The sequence below is a fragment of the Ictalurus furcatus genome, chromosome 13, assembly GCF_023375685.1.
Source record: "Ictalurus furcatus strain D&B chromosome 13, Billie_1.0, whole genome shotgun sequence".
Lineage (NCBI taxonomy): Eukaryota > Metazoa > Chordata > Actinopteri > Siluriformes > Ictaluridae > Ictalurus > Ictalurus furcatus.
This window is the reverse complement of record NC_071267.1, coordinates 16629558-16644597: the sequence shown is the minus strand read 5'-3', so window position 1 is coordinate 16644597 and position 15040 is coordinate 16629558. Positions and strand designations below refer to the sequence as shown.

The window sequence follows — 15040 nt, the reverse complement described above, 5'->3', positions numbered from 1 at the left end:
TGTAAATACAGGGAGTTTATTTTGATGTGTACCTGTGCAAATGTCTTATTTTACTCCAGCTCCGATACTTCTACTAACATTTTCAATCCAGTTACTTAGATAATCAGGCATTATGCTAATGTTGTTGTGGATGATCCACTTTTAGCCAGGCTTTAAACCAATTCATGGGGGCTTCTGTGCAGTGTGCCTCATTTGCAATGACTAATTCACAGAGAGCCTTTCATACTGTTAGTGGACAAGATGCAGACAAGATGTCTGTATTTGGTGCAGTTCATTTGTGTTTTAATGACCGAGTAAGTACGAATCAAATCTACAGTTTGCATATAATTTTGCATATTGTTCATGTTTTGTGATTAGCAAAAAAATTTACCATCCAAACTAAACTAGCAAATTAAATGTTATAGAAAAATGTTTGTATGTCAATAAAGAAAGCAGAATATTAAGTGGTTTTCAGACAAAAAACACAATGAACACTGCTGGGTTTTGCTGCAAAAATAAGAAGCGAGTGCGACAGTCAAAGTCTCCGTAAGAACCGTGGCTGGTTCTGCAAGATGCTCAATAAAACCTACAGCTCATTTCCTTATAAAACTGTACTAATTCTAACTGAGAATACTTTTTTAAGCAAACGGTCGTCACACCAAATATCACCATTGTTTCATTTATTACTGTTTACTGCTCTTTATAGTATTTTTTAAAATGGAGAAACATTTCATTTCATTATTTTCGAAGGCATCTCTGCTCTACAGCATTTCTTTGCATGTGCCTAAGACTTTTGCACAGTACTATATATATTCATTTCTGTCACTCTATACACACAAGAACAATTATCTTTTGTTCTGTAAATGGAGGCATTGATTGGACTTGATGCGGGCTTACGCCTCGTGACAAATTCATGCGAACATAAAACGGCAGACCACCAAATCAGATTTGCCAAGCGGTGTTTAAAACTCAACGATCCCCTCGAGATTCACAGCCCACAATTTAGAAACAGTACTTTAAGAGACAAATGATTCCCTGTGTGTGCAGTGCAAACAACATTAAACAGTTTTTTTTATCATTAAGCATTAAAGATCATGTTTTCACAGAAGGTTTTAAATAAAAACTGTAGCGATACAAAACATCACAGTTATACAGCCAAATCTTAACACTCAGTGAGTCTCAGTCATTTTTCTAATGAACTGTTTGCTATCTGCTAATGCATAGTCAGCCAGCTCTGATAGCAATGACAGATTTGTCCTTTTTTATTGGGTGCCACTTTTAAAGAAGCACCTTGAGGCCAGACACGATGAATAGCAAAATCATTGTGAAGCATGTAAGTCGTGACAGTCATAAAATGGCATAGGTTCTATATTCAAGGATATATAACAAAAACGGCATGTGAAAACATTCCTCTTTTCCTTATTTTTCATTCTAAATGCAAAAGTAACCTAAAGCTGTGTTGCACTCAAGCCGACATCCTCCATCATATCTGAGTTCATCACGACTGTGGATGATATCTACAGAGACAGATAGTGTTCAGACAGTGTTCACTTACTGGAGGGAACAGCACAAGGGGGTTGAGCGAGTTGTGATGGCCCCCAGCCCTTCATGTTGTAGGCAGATACACGAACATAGTATTGCCTCCCCTGCAGCAAACACATACACACATTCTTACTTCAGCTGCAATAAAATTACATTATTGGAGATTTCTTATCAAAATCACATGGGATTTTTAACTGCTACATTTTGTAAGCTTTACAATGCAAATTTTGACCAATGTTTTTCTTTTTTTAACCCAATTTATGCCTAATTTAGACATACCTACATCCTGCCCCCTAGCTAAATGTCTTCACATAACAGTTACTCTCGAAGGCTAAAGAGTTACTAATATATGCTTGACCTTTACTCAGTCCATACAGGATTTCAGGAGTTTTTTTTTTTTTTGTGATTCCTACAGCCAAAAATGCTTGAATTTGCTGCGGCATTTTTCTAAATTTGTGATGCAATTTGCAGGTTTTTTTAAAATGTTTTTTGGGTTTTTTTTGCAGAAAACTACTTGAATTGGTGAAATTGCAATTGCATTAAATTGTTTTGCACCATGATATTTGTTGGTAAATGAGACCTTTTAGCTGTACTCGTGTTCAATGCACGTGAATTGAAGAGGGCTTTGGCTGAATGCACGTTGTATTGACATCACATGGAACGTTGTGATGATGTCGCATAATGCGTTTTGGCCCAAATCTGAAAAGAAATCTGCAATAATTTAGAGAAATTGCAAGCTTCGCCGAATATTATGGAGTTTGCTTGATTTTGCATTAATTTCTGCGATGGCAAAATCACGCAATCCTGGAGGGACTGATTATTGACAGGAATTGTGGACTTTTATCTACATTGATGTTACGTTGATACAGCGATACACTGATTTATCTACATCTTATTGATGGGCTGCATCCTTAAAACTGTCTATCGTACAAGTACATGCAATCAGAGATACAGTATACACAAGGACTGGAACAAGTATTGGAACATTTCATCATTTTTTTTTTTTTTTTTTGCTTCTTCCAGTTACCGTTGTAAGGCCTGTTATTGTACATTTAAGACACTGTAGATTTTCAAGGATCAGTTCTCCAGCTAATAAAGAGAAGTCATTCAGACAGCTCCACTCCACTGGCAGAAATCCGCATAATAGAAAAGAGAACAGGTGAGAACAGATTACCTCAAGACAAAAAAAAAGGAACAATAGAATTTTGCATCATTGTTTGCAAAACAATGTTCTGAACAGTGCTATGGGCTATTATGCATAAATTTATTCAAAAATACATAGACAATATACTGAGAAAAGTCTATTGTAAGTGACATTTTTTTTTTTTCCTTGATAACTGGTTTGTGTTGTTGCTACAGACTCAGGATACAGAAGAGGGAACTCTCACCTTTATATCTTGTAACCACAGCTGAATTGATGCTGGCTGGCTCCTGAAATGTGACAGTAAGAGATGTGCTGCTGCTCACAGTCAAACGCACAGCTGTCGGAGTCTCTGGAACCTCTGTGAGAGCCAAATTTCAAAGTCCAATAAGAAATAGATTGCAAATGATTGCTGGGTACCAATTATAACGTATGTAAGGAATAAAGCACAATGGAAGATTACGCTCGTGTGTCACAAATGCTTTAGAAAATTTTAATTAATCAACACCTTCTGACCCATCAGTATGGAAAATTCAACAATGCTCTGGTATAAAGACATTTAATATCCACAAGATCAGTTAGTATAACACTTCATCATGAAATTGTGTTACCAAATGATAGGCTTGATTTAAAAAAAAAAAAAAAAAAACAACAACACCACAACAAATCAGTGTGCACAAGTTTCACTATACGTCGGATTTATTTCTGGAAACTATGCTCAGGAAAACAACTGATCTCTGCTTGATACATACCTTAAGAGAGAACTACCATGGGGAAAAAAAACAGACCATCTGTTGTCTTGTTTTATCAGAAAGTAAAGATAAATAATGATGCTAAAGAAAATCATCATTGTATTCAGCAGCAATCGAATATAAATCTAATAAACAGAAGAATGATACATATAGGATTATCCAGTAAATAATGTCATTGTGGTGTAGATTAAATGCCATCATGCTGTAAAGTGAAGTGGCAGCCAAGGCATGACTCAGAGTGGTTTGAAAGTTAACATCATGCTGGTATCTGGATTGCTGTGAGCATGTTACTATTAACAACTGCAGAATGGGAAGCCAATTTTGATGGAGACTAGATTAAATTTCGGAAGGTGGGTGAATAAAAACTATTGTTTATGTTCTCTTCTCTACTGATTACGGCAGCAAATAGAAAGCTTTTTTTTGTTCATGAACTGGGCTGCCATTTTTCATTTGAAAAATAAAATGGATTTTGTCAATGGAACAAAATGGGTCCCTTCACATGCATTCAAAGGTTACAATTTACAGTGACATCTGCATTCATTGTTAAACCTGCATTTGGAAATGACCAGAATGACCATGGGAATACATCCGCTACTTAAAAGATTATAGTCCTCTCTTCTTCCTCAGCATCTTAATCCGTGATCTGATCTCTTTCTAGCTGCATTCACTGAGCAATTTGTAACCCAGGGCACACTGCGCTACAAACAACACCACTCTGCTCGGCTGAAACACTTTTCATAGCCTCCTTTGAGAATTGGGAAATCTTTCAGCAATCTTTGAGAGGGTCTGTGCTATAGCTTGACTGATTTGTAATAGCTGCCTTGGCAGGCATTTACACGGAGAAGACTACAAAAGCAGGCTGATATAACAAGCATTCAGTTGGCCATGAGAGCGTTCCATACCATCAAGGTACAAGGGCCATTCGAGGGAATTAGATTGTTCCTGAATAGCCAGAGAATATGTTATCGATACACTGCTCCAAAATTGTTATAACCACAAATCAAACTGAGCCAAGGCATACAAATGAAATTACTATTACATGGGTGGATAGGATTCTGGGTCAGTGATATTCAACAGTTGAAATCATTAGGGCTAATCATAATCCGCATAGCAGAGAATGTCCATATGTGTGTGTCGCTATCCTTGTCAGGGTTATTTTAAAAACACACCATGTCTGTACTGTAAAGCTATGTGAAATTCTGTTAGGAAATAGGTTCACCTCTTTCAGGTTTGTAATCACTTGTAAAGGAGAATATGTGTAAAGCTCTCACGTGCGTGCTCAAATCCAGTGCGCATGCGTTTGTAGAGTTTGCATCTCCACTCCCAGGCCTTGAGCTGCTTCTCCTTGTCTGATGTCTCCAGACTGAGGCTCTCTCTCATCACCTGTGTGGAGAGCTCGCTCGCTCGCCTCTGAGCTTCCTGCACCAGCACTGAGAGATGAGCCTCACGGCTCTCCTGACTCACAACTGAAAAAGACATGACAACTCAATCAAAGCACTGAGCCGGATTTCACAGAGTGCATCTGTGCATCTACAGTTATAGTAAATCTTCGTTTATTTCACCTCGGTGTCTACTGATCCAGTTTTCTTTAGAGTGTCTGATTTATTTTTTTGAGTTTTATATACACACATACACAAGAACAAAATACCATGCAACTAGGATCATGGTGCTACATACAAGTCATACAACTCTATAGATCATGAACAGAAGTAAAACAGTAAGCAGTGTTTTGAAACAGTGATTAATAGTGTTTAAAAACAGTTCTACTATGAATGCCAACTTTAATAAACTGAAAAAGGCACACTATTAGCATCACTTAAATATACATAAATTGCTTTCAATCTGCCCACGTTTGACATTTTTCCTACATTCTTTTGAACGTTCATGGAATAAAATAAAATATTAGATGCCATGAGTGTACCTTCTACCGTCATTTACACATTTGAATGACCATGTAATACGAAGCAATGACCTTGTAAAATGACCTTGTATGGCCATAGGCATTGTTTCGACTAAAAATGACCTTGTACGGCCATGGGCATTATTTTGACTAATACTGTCAAGCAACTGTTTGATGCCGTACACAACAACGCTTTGCCTTTGCGCGGTTGTTGAGAGTACACTAATGGTTGAGAGGCAGGAATTTGGCCAACAGATGCTGCAAGCCTTTTATATTCGACCAATTGGTGTGCGAGAAGGCGGGAATTACAGAGAGGGGTTAAAGCAATGCAAATAGGCGCACACATGATGCAGTATTAGACCATAAGCACATCACAATGAAACTAAAGCCCGGACATTTTCAAATTTACAAATCCCGGCTGGACGCTTTTTTAAGTTCCGAAATAGTGGACAGGTCCGGTTAAAAGAGGATGTATGGTCACCCTAATATCTAATTATGGTACACTGAATGTGTCAGTGACAGTGTGTTGTGGCCTGACACAAAGGGGAGCCATTACCACATAAAAATGTATTATTTTCCAGTAACAGCAAATCCCACAATGTTCTAAACTCATAGACCACAGAGTACTTGTTTAAGGTTGTGGAACATCATGGGGCGGCTGTGGCTCAGGTGGGTCCACTAATCGTAGGGTAAAGTGGGTTGTCCACTAATCATTGGTTGAAGCAGGTTGTCCACTAATCGTAGGGTCCACTAATCGTAGGGTAAAATGGGTTGTCCACTAATCGTATGGTTGGCAGTTCGATCCCACATGTCCACATTCCGAAAGCACTGAACAGCAACACATTGAACCCTAGGTTGCTCACAATGGCAGGCTAACTCTGCTGCCATTGGTGTGTGAGTGTGTATGTGTGAAAGGGTGAATGAGAAACGGTATAAAGCGTTTTGTAGAACCACTAAGGTTAAAAAGTTCTATATAAGTGCAGACCATTTACCATCAGTGACACAAGGTAGCTCCTGTTGTCACTTATATTTTGACAGTTATAAAAAGTCATTCCCTCATCAGCCACTCTTTTTTCTCTTTTGTGAATTTAAAAAGACAAAAAAAAAAATGCAGCTTGTTCTGTTACGAGAAACTTTAAGTTACAACATTTCGTCTGATGTGTCAAAGTGCTGACACTGGAGAAAATAGTCACTGTATCAAGACAAATTTTTCATCTGTTTATGTGGAGTGTCTGCCATAGAAATTCCTGTCTAAGTTGTTACTATAGAAACACTAACATATTAAAATAAGTATATTAAAATAAACTTGCTGCTGGAACTACTATTCTGTCCAATCAGAATTGAGAATGCTGTGATACAGGAATTAATCATTATTTTGGCTTCCACATATTATAACATGAGAAAAGGCAAACTTTCTTACCTTCACTTTTTTAACCAATGGTTTGTCTTTATCAGTGCCAGGTAAAAACTTACCGTCGTTCATTCTGAGAGACAGTTCGTAAATGCAGAACAAAAATGAAAAATCAGTCACAGGAGATTCTATGGGAGGTTAGGGGTTGAGAATGATGGAAGGTAATTGATGTTAGCTGTCAAAATCTGAACAAAAATCTCCAAGTGACTTTGTGTACTGTGCCAGGAAAGACAGCTATATAGCTATATCACATCACTCAAAGTAAGAAGGTACCACATTTGGAGGCTTACCAGACTAACAAATGCCAGGGCTCTGCTCATTTTCTTGGCAGGAAGTCTTTGAAAGAGTTTTAAAAAAGAAATTACCTAGAACCACATCCAGAACTGAGTCAGAATATCACTGTCTATTGGGACAATTATCTTTATAGACAAATGCTGCATAGTTAAGCAAATCCGAGCCACAAGCATCCCATGATGGCTGTTGATATACAGTATGCATGTATTATAAGAGAAAGGAATTTCTGCTGACTGCAAAAAAGGGAAAAGAAGGCATGACAATGTTTATTGTCACATATACAAGAACAATATAAAGATAAACTTTTCCTCACATATCCTAGCTTAGAAGGCTTAGAAAGCTGGAGTCGGAGAGTGAGATTAGTCATGATCTGGTGCCGCTGAATCCGCAGAGAGGGTCTGAACTGTGGTAGCTTTGCAGTGCTTGGATTAATGTATAATACCTAGAAAGATGCATGTAGTGTTCCTTTAACGCTTTAATTGAATGCTCAATACAACATTTTGTTTTGGTTTTTATATAAAATGTGTCAGAATTAAATTCAATCTCAGAGTGATTTTCATAGCACAGCCTCGGCCACCACTTTGAAAACACCATGTCAGACCGCCATGAATTTGATGGCCTCCCAAAGGTAGAAAATTTCCTCTGGGGACAAATTCAACTTGCTAACTTTCCAGTCACTCCCATATACGATGAACATGATCTGAACAGTTCTCAGAAAGCCAGTCAAAATCTTCCAAATACTTATGCCTTATGTGGACTTTTAAGGAGGGTCCATTTGTCCATTCATAAAAATGGCAGGAGAGGATTAAGCAAAAGTGTATACTACTATAGTACTTCAGATATGACAAACATCTCTGAGTTAAGAAGTCAAACAAGCTTGAAATCTCCTTTTAATGCAACAAAACTAACTAGAAAATGCTGGCAAGCCAAACCAAGTTATTCAAACATAATACACTTAATCCTGGGGTCTAGTCTAATTTAAAATGTTAATAGCAAAATTGTTTTCCTGAGGTAGATGACAGAAGCACAACTCAGGGGGTCAGAACATGATTAGCTAATCCATAAACTATAGTAAACATGCTTATTAGGAAAATAAAACAATGATTTATGAGCTTCCAGAGTGCCAATAAAATCCTTAAAATCATTTTCATGTACATCAGATTAAGAGATACAAGTAACTGTCCTAACTGCATGAAAGCCAGCAAAGCCATTATGTCTCCATTAATCAGCACAATGCTGCAGCTTGTCAAAGCCAGTGTCAGTGTGGTTGTATTTGAACTTGTTTTGGGGTGGTGAACTAAAAAAAATTGACATATTTGGCGGTAAACTGAAACACACTGCGCTGTTTTTGGCCGTATAGATTTGTCATGGTAAAATGAATGCTCCCTGTCCAGTGCTCCTCATAGACTGAATACTACTGCATGGTCTTTCAGAGCCTTAGTCATAGACCATGACAGCAAAATAAACAAATAAATACATGGCCGAAGAAACCCTCTTTCACTGTGGCTGTTCTGCTTGGCCCAAACCCCTCGAGACGAGAGCTCTCCAGGAGAAATGATAAAGTAAGTGTTGTCTTCTCTGAAAAAAAAAAGTTGGTAGTGGGGAGAGGGGGGGTGGGGGTAATAAAATGAACCAGCCCTACTAGGGGGTCCATGGCGCAGTGAAAAAGCCAGCAATATTAGCAGGCTTGAGGTGCAATTTCCTGTTCTATGAAGATTGACATCTGGCCACTATGTGTGGTTAATTGAACAAACTATAAATTTAAGCACCAACTATGCCAATAGTGGCTTGTCTTACACAGTTGACATTGTTGAGATGTGGGGATCGCCCTAAATATAGACATTATGGCGGCCCACTGAAGGCCATAAACATGCTTTAACTTCAACCTACGCTTGGACCTCCAAACTGTAAGGCGTCTGGTTGATGGATTTACTTGGCACTTCTGGCCTGACATAAATATAATGCAGAAAGCCCAGAAGGGGAAAATGCAGCAATGTTTATTTTCTATTTGTTTACAAGGATCGAATTGTGCCACAGTGAAATGTTTTGAAATTGAACTGCCACCTGGGTACAATAAATCACTTAGTATAATTGCCCTGGGTTACATGCATCATTGGAAAAGTTAAACCATTAAATGACAAACCTTGTTAAGATTTTTCAGGAGGATGCTGTGCGATGTGTCCCCTTGCTACCCTAACGTCCAGACGGCAGCACAGTGCTCTCTGTCTGCTCTCAGACAACATTTGGCTTTTTCTTGCTCCCACTGATTCAAGTGCTTGCTTCTCATGAGGCTTTTTTCCTTTCAGAGGCATGGGAGGTAAGAAACACCTGTTTCTATTGCCAACTGCTCGCGGAGATGAATATGCTATTGATTAGTTGGAGGGCCCTGGGTGCAGAACAGAGCTGTTGCTGTCTGTCTGTACACTGCATTCTGTTTATTGCTCTCTGCATTCAATACATGCGCTTTCAGGAGTTTCATAAACGTGAAGATTTAAGGTGGTCTCATGCACCCCCAAATCTTTTTTGGTTTAATGCATTTCTTTCACCGTAGCTTTAGTGAAGATAGATAATGCAATATTTATATCTTGTGGAATATTTTTGTTGTCCATTGCTTCGAAGAAATTAAACAGTTCAGACTGATCAAATTACAGATTTGAACAGATTTTATCCATCAGTTTTGAAGGCTACTGAAAAAAATCCCAGATTGTTTTTAACCAAGTCATGATCGCAATGGTTATGACAGTCATCATTTGATTTGTCATTTTATAGCACAACCATGACTGCTTATGACAGCTGTCATGGAAAGGTTGACTTATTTGAGTGTTGAGCCGCTTGCTGCAAAAACCTCTAAAGCAAAGTGTGAGAAAACATCACACTGCCTCCCTCTATGTATACCTGTTTTCACTGTAAACGGCTTGTCACATTAGTGGGGCCTGCTTTTGGTCTTAACATTCAAAAACAACATTTTGACACAAGACAAATCTCTTCATGATGATGAATTACTGCAATAAACCTTCAATCTCTGAAGGCTTTAGTGGTTTTGTCGGCAACCCCGTGATCCTCGTTTGAGTCTACAAATCTAGATACACTAAGACTATTTGGGTTTTTAACTCAAGTTTAATTGTAGTGTCAAAAACCACTTATAAATCAAACAATCAAAGATCTAGACTGCTGAGTGCACAGTGAGTCTCCAACTTTGTGTGTCTTAAAGGAAACCTCCATGCTCAAACACATTAAATATGTTTAAATATTTGTGATGTACGATTCTGGTGCAGAAATTTGTTAGCTGGTACTGTAATTTCATTATTCCTGGGAGAATACAGAGATGTCGGTAGCACATTTACAATGGCATTTATAAGGGTGTTTCAAAATTTCAACAATCTCAAACATAAAGGATATTAATCAGGTTTTACTGCTTGCTCCTAAAAACAAAAGCGCAAGAGCTTATTTTGTCAGTCACCATTTTCCAGTGATGTTAAACATTATTTTAATGTCAAATTCAATGTAGAAGTAGTGAAGACACCAAATGTTGGACTCAAAACTCCGGAATGCAATGCAGATACAGTATACGATGCAGTTGCACTGAGTTACAGCTGAAACTCAGCTCAGTTAGCTAGTGATCTATGAGATGACAAGCACGGTGGCATTGACAGCTGTCTTAACATGAAAATTGAAGCTTTGGAAGCTGATCTGTTTGAGCAGAGTGTATGAGGAGGTGAGAGAGCTGGACAGACTATAGGATTAAAGCACTGCTGCATCACTCTCTTTTTAGGTATGAACCAAGGGCTAATTCTCACTGGCACCACTCTCAGTGGGTAGTTGTGGGTAATATAGCAACTGGTTAACCAAAGTGAAACCACCATGTCGATGAAAGAAAACTAAAAAGCTAAAAAAGGTCAACTCAGAATTTCATTACAAAATAAATATACCACTTAGGATCACATGTTAATTCTAAAGATTAATACGCAAGTGGATCAGGGTGGATTTTAACTTTAGCTGCATGCTTTAACTGCATGCCTGTAGCTGTAGGTCCTCTGTAAACTCTGTAAACCACTCAAACCAATCTGTATGAGTTTCTACTATATTTGTCCATCAACAGGCATGTTGGTTAAATCGAAACATACACTGTGAACATTATTTTGTACAAAGCTTATCAGCCATGCAGAAAAACTCACAATGTGGGCTCTCCTTGGCCCCTGCTTTGAGCAGCAGCTTGGCTATTGGCACATTGTTGGTCATGATGGAGATGTCGAGCGGGGTCAGGCCTTCGCTGTTGGGCGTATTGAGATCCAGTTCATCTGCCGTGTACTGGAACAGAAGAATCTGTACAGCGTCCAGGTCCTGCTGTTCCACAGCCTCGAATAGAGCCTCACTGCTCTGAATATTCTACAGTACAGAGACAAGCAAGCTTAATGTGTCTAATATTCGCTCTATTATTCTCTAATATTCTATATTATGACTAAATACAGCACAGTCAACTACTAGTCCTATCTCAAAATGCATTATACCATTCTCCACTACTATAGGTCACAAATGTTCTTTACTACTAAAAGCAGTATCATCAATAATGATAAACAAACAGGCATTGCAAGTTAAGTAAATTTGAGCAGATATGTATTACTATTTCAATCAAATGTCTCCAAAATTATTGGCACCCTTTATGAAAATGAGCAAAAGGCTTATTAGATCATCTTTAGGATGTCAATATTTTGCAACGTATGTTTTTCAGAGAAAACATTACCATATTTAAAAATAAAAAAAAGAAAAGAAAAGAATAATAATAATAATAATAATAATAATAATAATAATAATAATAATAAAGGTAACCAATTTCTCTTACTGTTTGATTGAAAATGTTATATCATTGTGTGTAATGTTGATTTCATGTGAAGGTGATAAAGTGAGCAGGTTAGGTTACAATGACCTGTGCATTACATAATGTAGGAACCTTATATAACGAATTCAGGTCACGCTGAACACTTAGCAAAGTGCAAGGAAACAGTTGCTATCAAATGTGTGAAAATGCCATTTCTGGAGGAGCTCTGAAACTGACAATCAATAATCAGTGACTTTTGCAAATGGACTAAAATTTGGTGAAGTTATACAATATCTATAAATAATTTAGCATGTACTTTCTCTATGTTGAGCTACATCTAGTGAAAAAAAAAACTGTTTGAAAGGTGACAAGCATATTTATTCCAAAACCCTCAGTGGTGGCTCACCGAGGCTTTACGGATGCGATCAGAGCGGCCAAAGAAGTAAGCATCCTCAAAGGACGAGTGGCTGCCCTTGAACTTTTCGGAGAGGTTACGGTAAAGGCGCTTGGCTGCACTGGGGGAGGAAGGAGCAGCCCCCTTCTTACTGTGGGTCAGCTGGAGGTTCTGCATCTGCTGGGTCATACTAACACAGAAGCTCCTGAAGGAAGGAGAAGACAAAATTTTTTTTACAGGGAACACATTACTGGTAGACAAAAGTGTACTGTTTACTGCAGCACAAGTGAATTCAGAGCCTCCTATCTGATAAGTTCTCTGTCTTTTTTCTGACTAGTAGTAATTAAGATTAAAAAAAGGCTCATTGGTTTAACCTTTGGAAGGTTCAAGCTTTTAATATCTGCCAGTGTTTATATAAGCTTGACTGAAAAATGTAATTGAGCTTGTATGCCATCGCATTGCTTCTCCATCTTGTCACGCTTGTTCCTCAGCATGTTACGTGTTTGTTAGATATGATTAGAATGACAAATGTAATCTGCTTTCTTTCCATTAAAAAGACATCATATAATAGCTCAATGTCAAAAAGATATCAAATCCAGTCTTTTAACATTACTATCAGTCGCCTTCTCACTCGTCTTATTTAAAGTTCACAGGACGTTCTTGTATAATTTTGTTATTAATCACATTACTTCTGAGCCTGTTAATACTGTGAAGTTCAATGAAACAGCCTTTATGTTTGAAATAGCCCTCTGACCTAATAAAAGAAAGAACTTAATTTATCCTCCTAAAGATAATTTTAAAAAGACATTAAATGAAAGCCAGTGTGTGTATTATTACATTATGTCTGTACTGAATGAATGGTGTTATGTAACATCACACAAACACACAAACACACACACACACACACACACACACACACACACAAGCTTAACGAAAACACATCATTCAAAAAATCAAGGTTTCAAAAATCATTCACAAAAATGCCAGTTTTGCAGTTGAATGGCCTAAGCACACAATGTCCTGACTGATGAAAGCAGTGTGACTGTATGAGAAACTGAAAACAGCAAAGGCATAACAGTATGAAAAAATATTTTCAAAAAAACAAAAAAAAAACACTCACCATTATGTAAATAAGAAAATGGAAAGCACAGACCTGGTGATTCTATCCAAACTGCCCTCAGTTAAGATTGACATTTTCCCATGAGAGCCATTGAACCACAGGATTCTGGGTGATATTTCTCACCCAGCAGTCTATAATCCATTCAGACATGACATTACAGCAGTATGCCATTTTTCATTGCTTGCACCAAGTTTCTGCAAGAACGCCCACACAGCGCTAATAATACACGCTCTACAGTGCAGGAGCACAGCCTCTGACACCAGCAAGTGATTTAGAGGATGCCTTGAGAGTTCTTCTTTCCTCCATGCCATGTATGAGGCTGACTTTTTTCCCTATCACCCAACTCCATTAATCAAAATATGAAAGGCAGTGGAACAACTAGTGGGTGCATAGTGACAGCATGGATCAATTCGAGGTCAGTCAATTCAAAAAAGTGTCATAGGAAACAGGAGGAAGGGAAGAGTGAGGAGGTTATGGAGTACTCACCTGTCAAGGCTCTGTGAGCTCCCAGGAGAAACGCTGAAGAAGAGAAGCGGTCGAAAGTCCTTGATCAGCGCAGCATCTCTCTGCCTTTGGTTGAGTCTCTGAGCCAGGCGGGAAATCTTGCTCTCGGATCTGACAAGACAGCAAGGAGAGAAGCCCAGGTCAGTCTCATGGACGTTCAGGCTTTAATAAGAGCCAAGTTGCTCTGAAGACCCTGCTCCTCAAAGTCAACAGGGAACACCTGGTGCTCACTAACACACTCCTATCCATGCGCATCTCGCCAAAGAGCTAGCTGGTTAATGTGCAGAGACAGGAGCATGGAGAGGAGAGATGGTGGGGGGAGGCAGAGTGAGTGAGAGAAAGAAGAAAGAGGAAAAATAGAGAAAAGGAGGGAGGGGAGGAAAGGGGCATTCTGTCAGCACTAGGATGAGTAGCACAGAGACAACAAAAGCACTCAGGCATTTACAGCATGGTCCCACTGAGCATGCTCACAGCATGCAGTGGAGAGAGGGGGTGGTCATGAAGAGAAGAGAACCTGTTGTTCTTCCTCTCATCACTCGTGTTCTCTGCAGTGTCACTTATCTGCAAAAACAGGCATCAAATCTCTTAACAATCAGTGCCGTGGCTGTCATTGAGACCTGAGAGACATCTACAGGTCACTGGCACCAAATAATACACACACACACACTCTCTCTCTCTCTCTCACACACACACACAGATGCTCTCTCTCTCTTTCTCTCACATACACACACACACTCTCTCTCTCTCACACACACGCACACTCTCTCTCTCTCTCTCTCTCTCTCTCTCTCACACACACACACACACACACACATTCTCTCTCTCTTTCTCTCTCTCTCTCACACACACACACACACACACATTCTCTCTCTCTTTCTCTCACACACACACACAATGTTTTTTTCCCCAAATAGATCATATGTTATGCATCTCTATAAATCAAGAGCAGGCTCACTAATGTCTCAGTTGTAACCAAAGAAGACACTGTATTGATGCAAAACAATACTATATGTACTCTAGTGAACTCGAATGCAAAGTGAAGGTGTTCATTTCTTTACATTTAAGATCCAAATAACCAGCTGACTAAGCAAGGAACTTTCACTGCTCATCATTTTATTATTATACAGAGTCTATGTCTGACTCACAAAAAGAGTAAAATCTCGAGTCATTGATCACGTAACACGATG

At 38.7% G+C, this 15040-nt stretch overlaps 1 protein-coding gene across 1 annotated transcript in view; it reads right to left on the bottom strand.

Annotated features, from left to right (window-relative positions):
• ankfn1 (ankyrin repeat and fibronectin type III domain containing 1) overlaps positions 1-15040 on the bottom strand; it is a 56690-nt gene that overhangs the window by 11153 nt on the left and 30497 nt on the right. The window contains exons 4-10 of the mRNA XM_053639561.1: positions 13836-13964; positions 12242-12434; positions 11195-11405; positions 4686-4880; positions 2910-3023; positions 2549-2646; positions 1535-1625 (exon numbers count right to left, since the gene is read on the bottom strand). Of these exons, the coding sequence (XP_053495536.1) occupies positions 1535-1625; positions 2549-2646; positions 2910-3023; positions 4686-4880; positions 11195-11405; positions 12242-12418 (886 nt within the window). The 5' untranslated portion in view covers positions 12419-12434; positions 13836-13964. The remainder of the gene's footprint in view (positions 1-1534; positions 1626-2548; positions 2647-2909; positions 3024-4685; positions 4881-11194; positions 11406-12241; positions 12435-13835; positions 13965-15040) is intronic.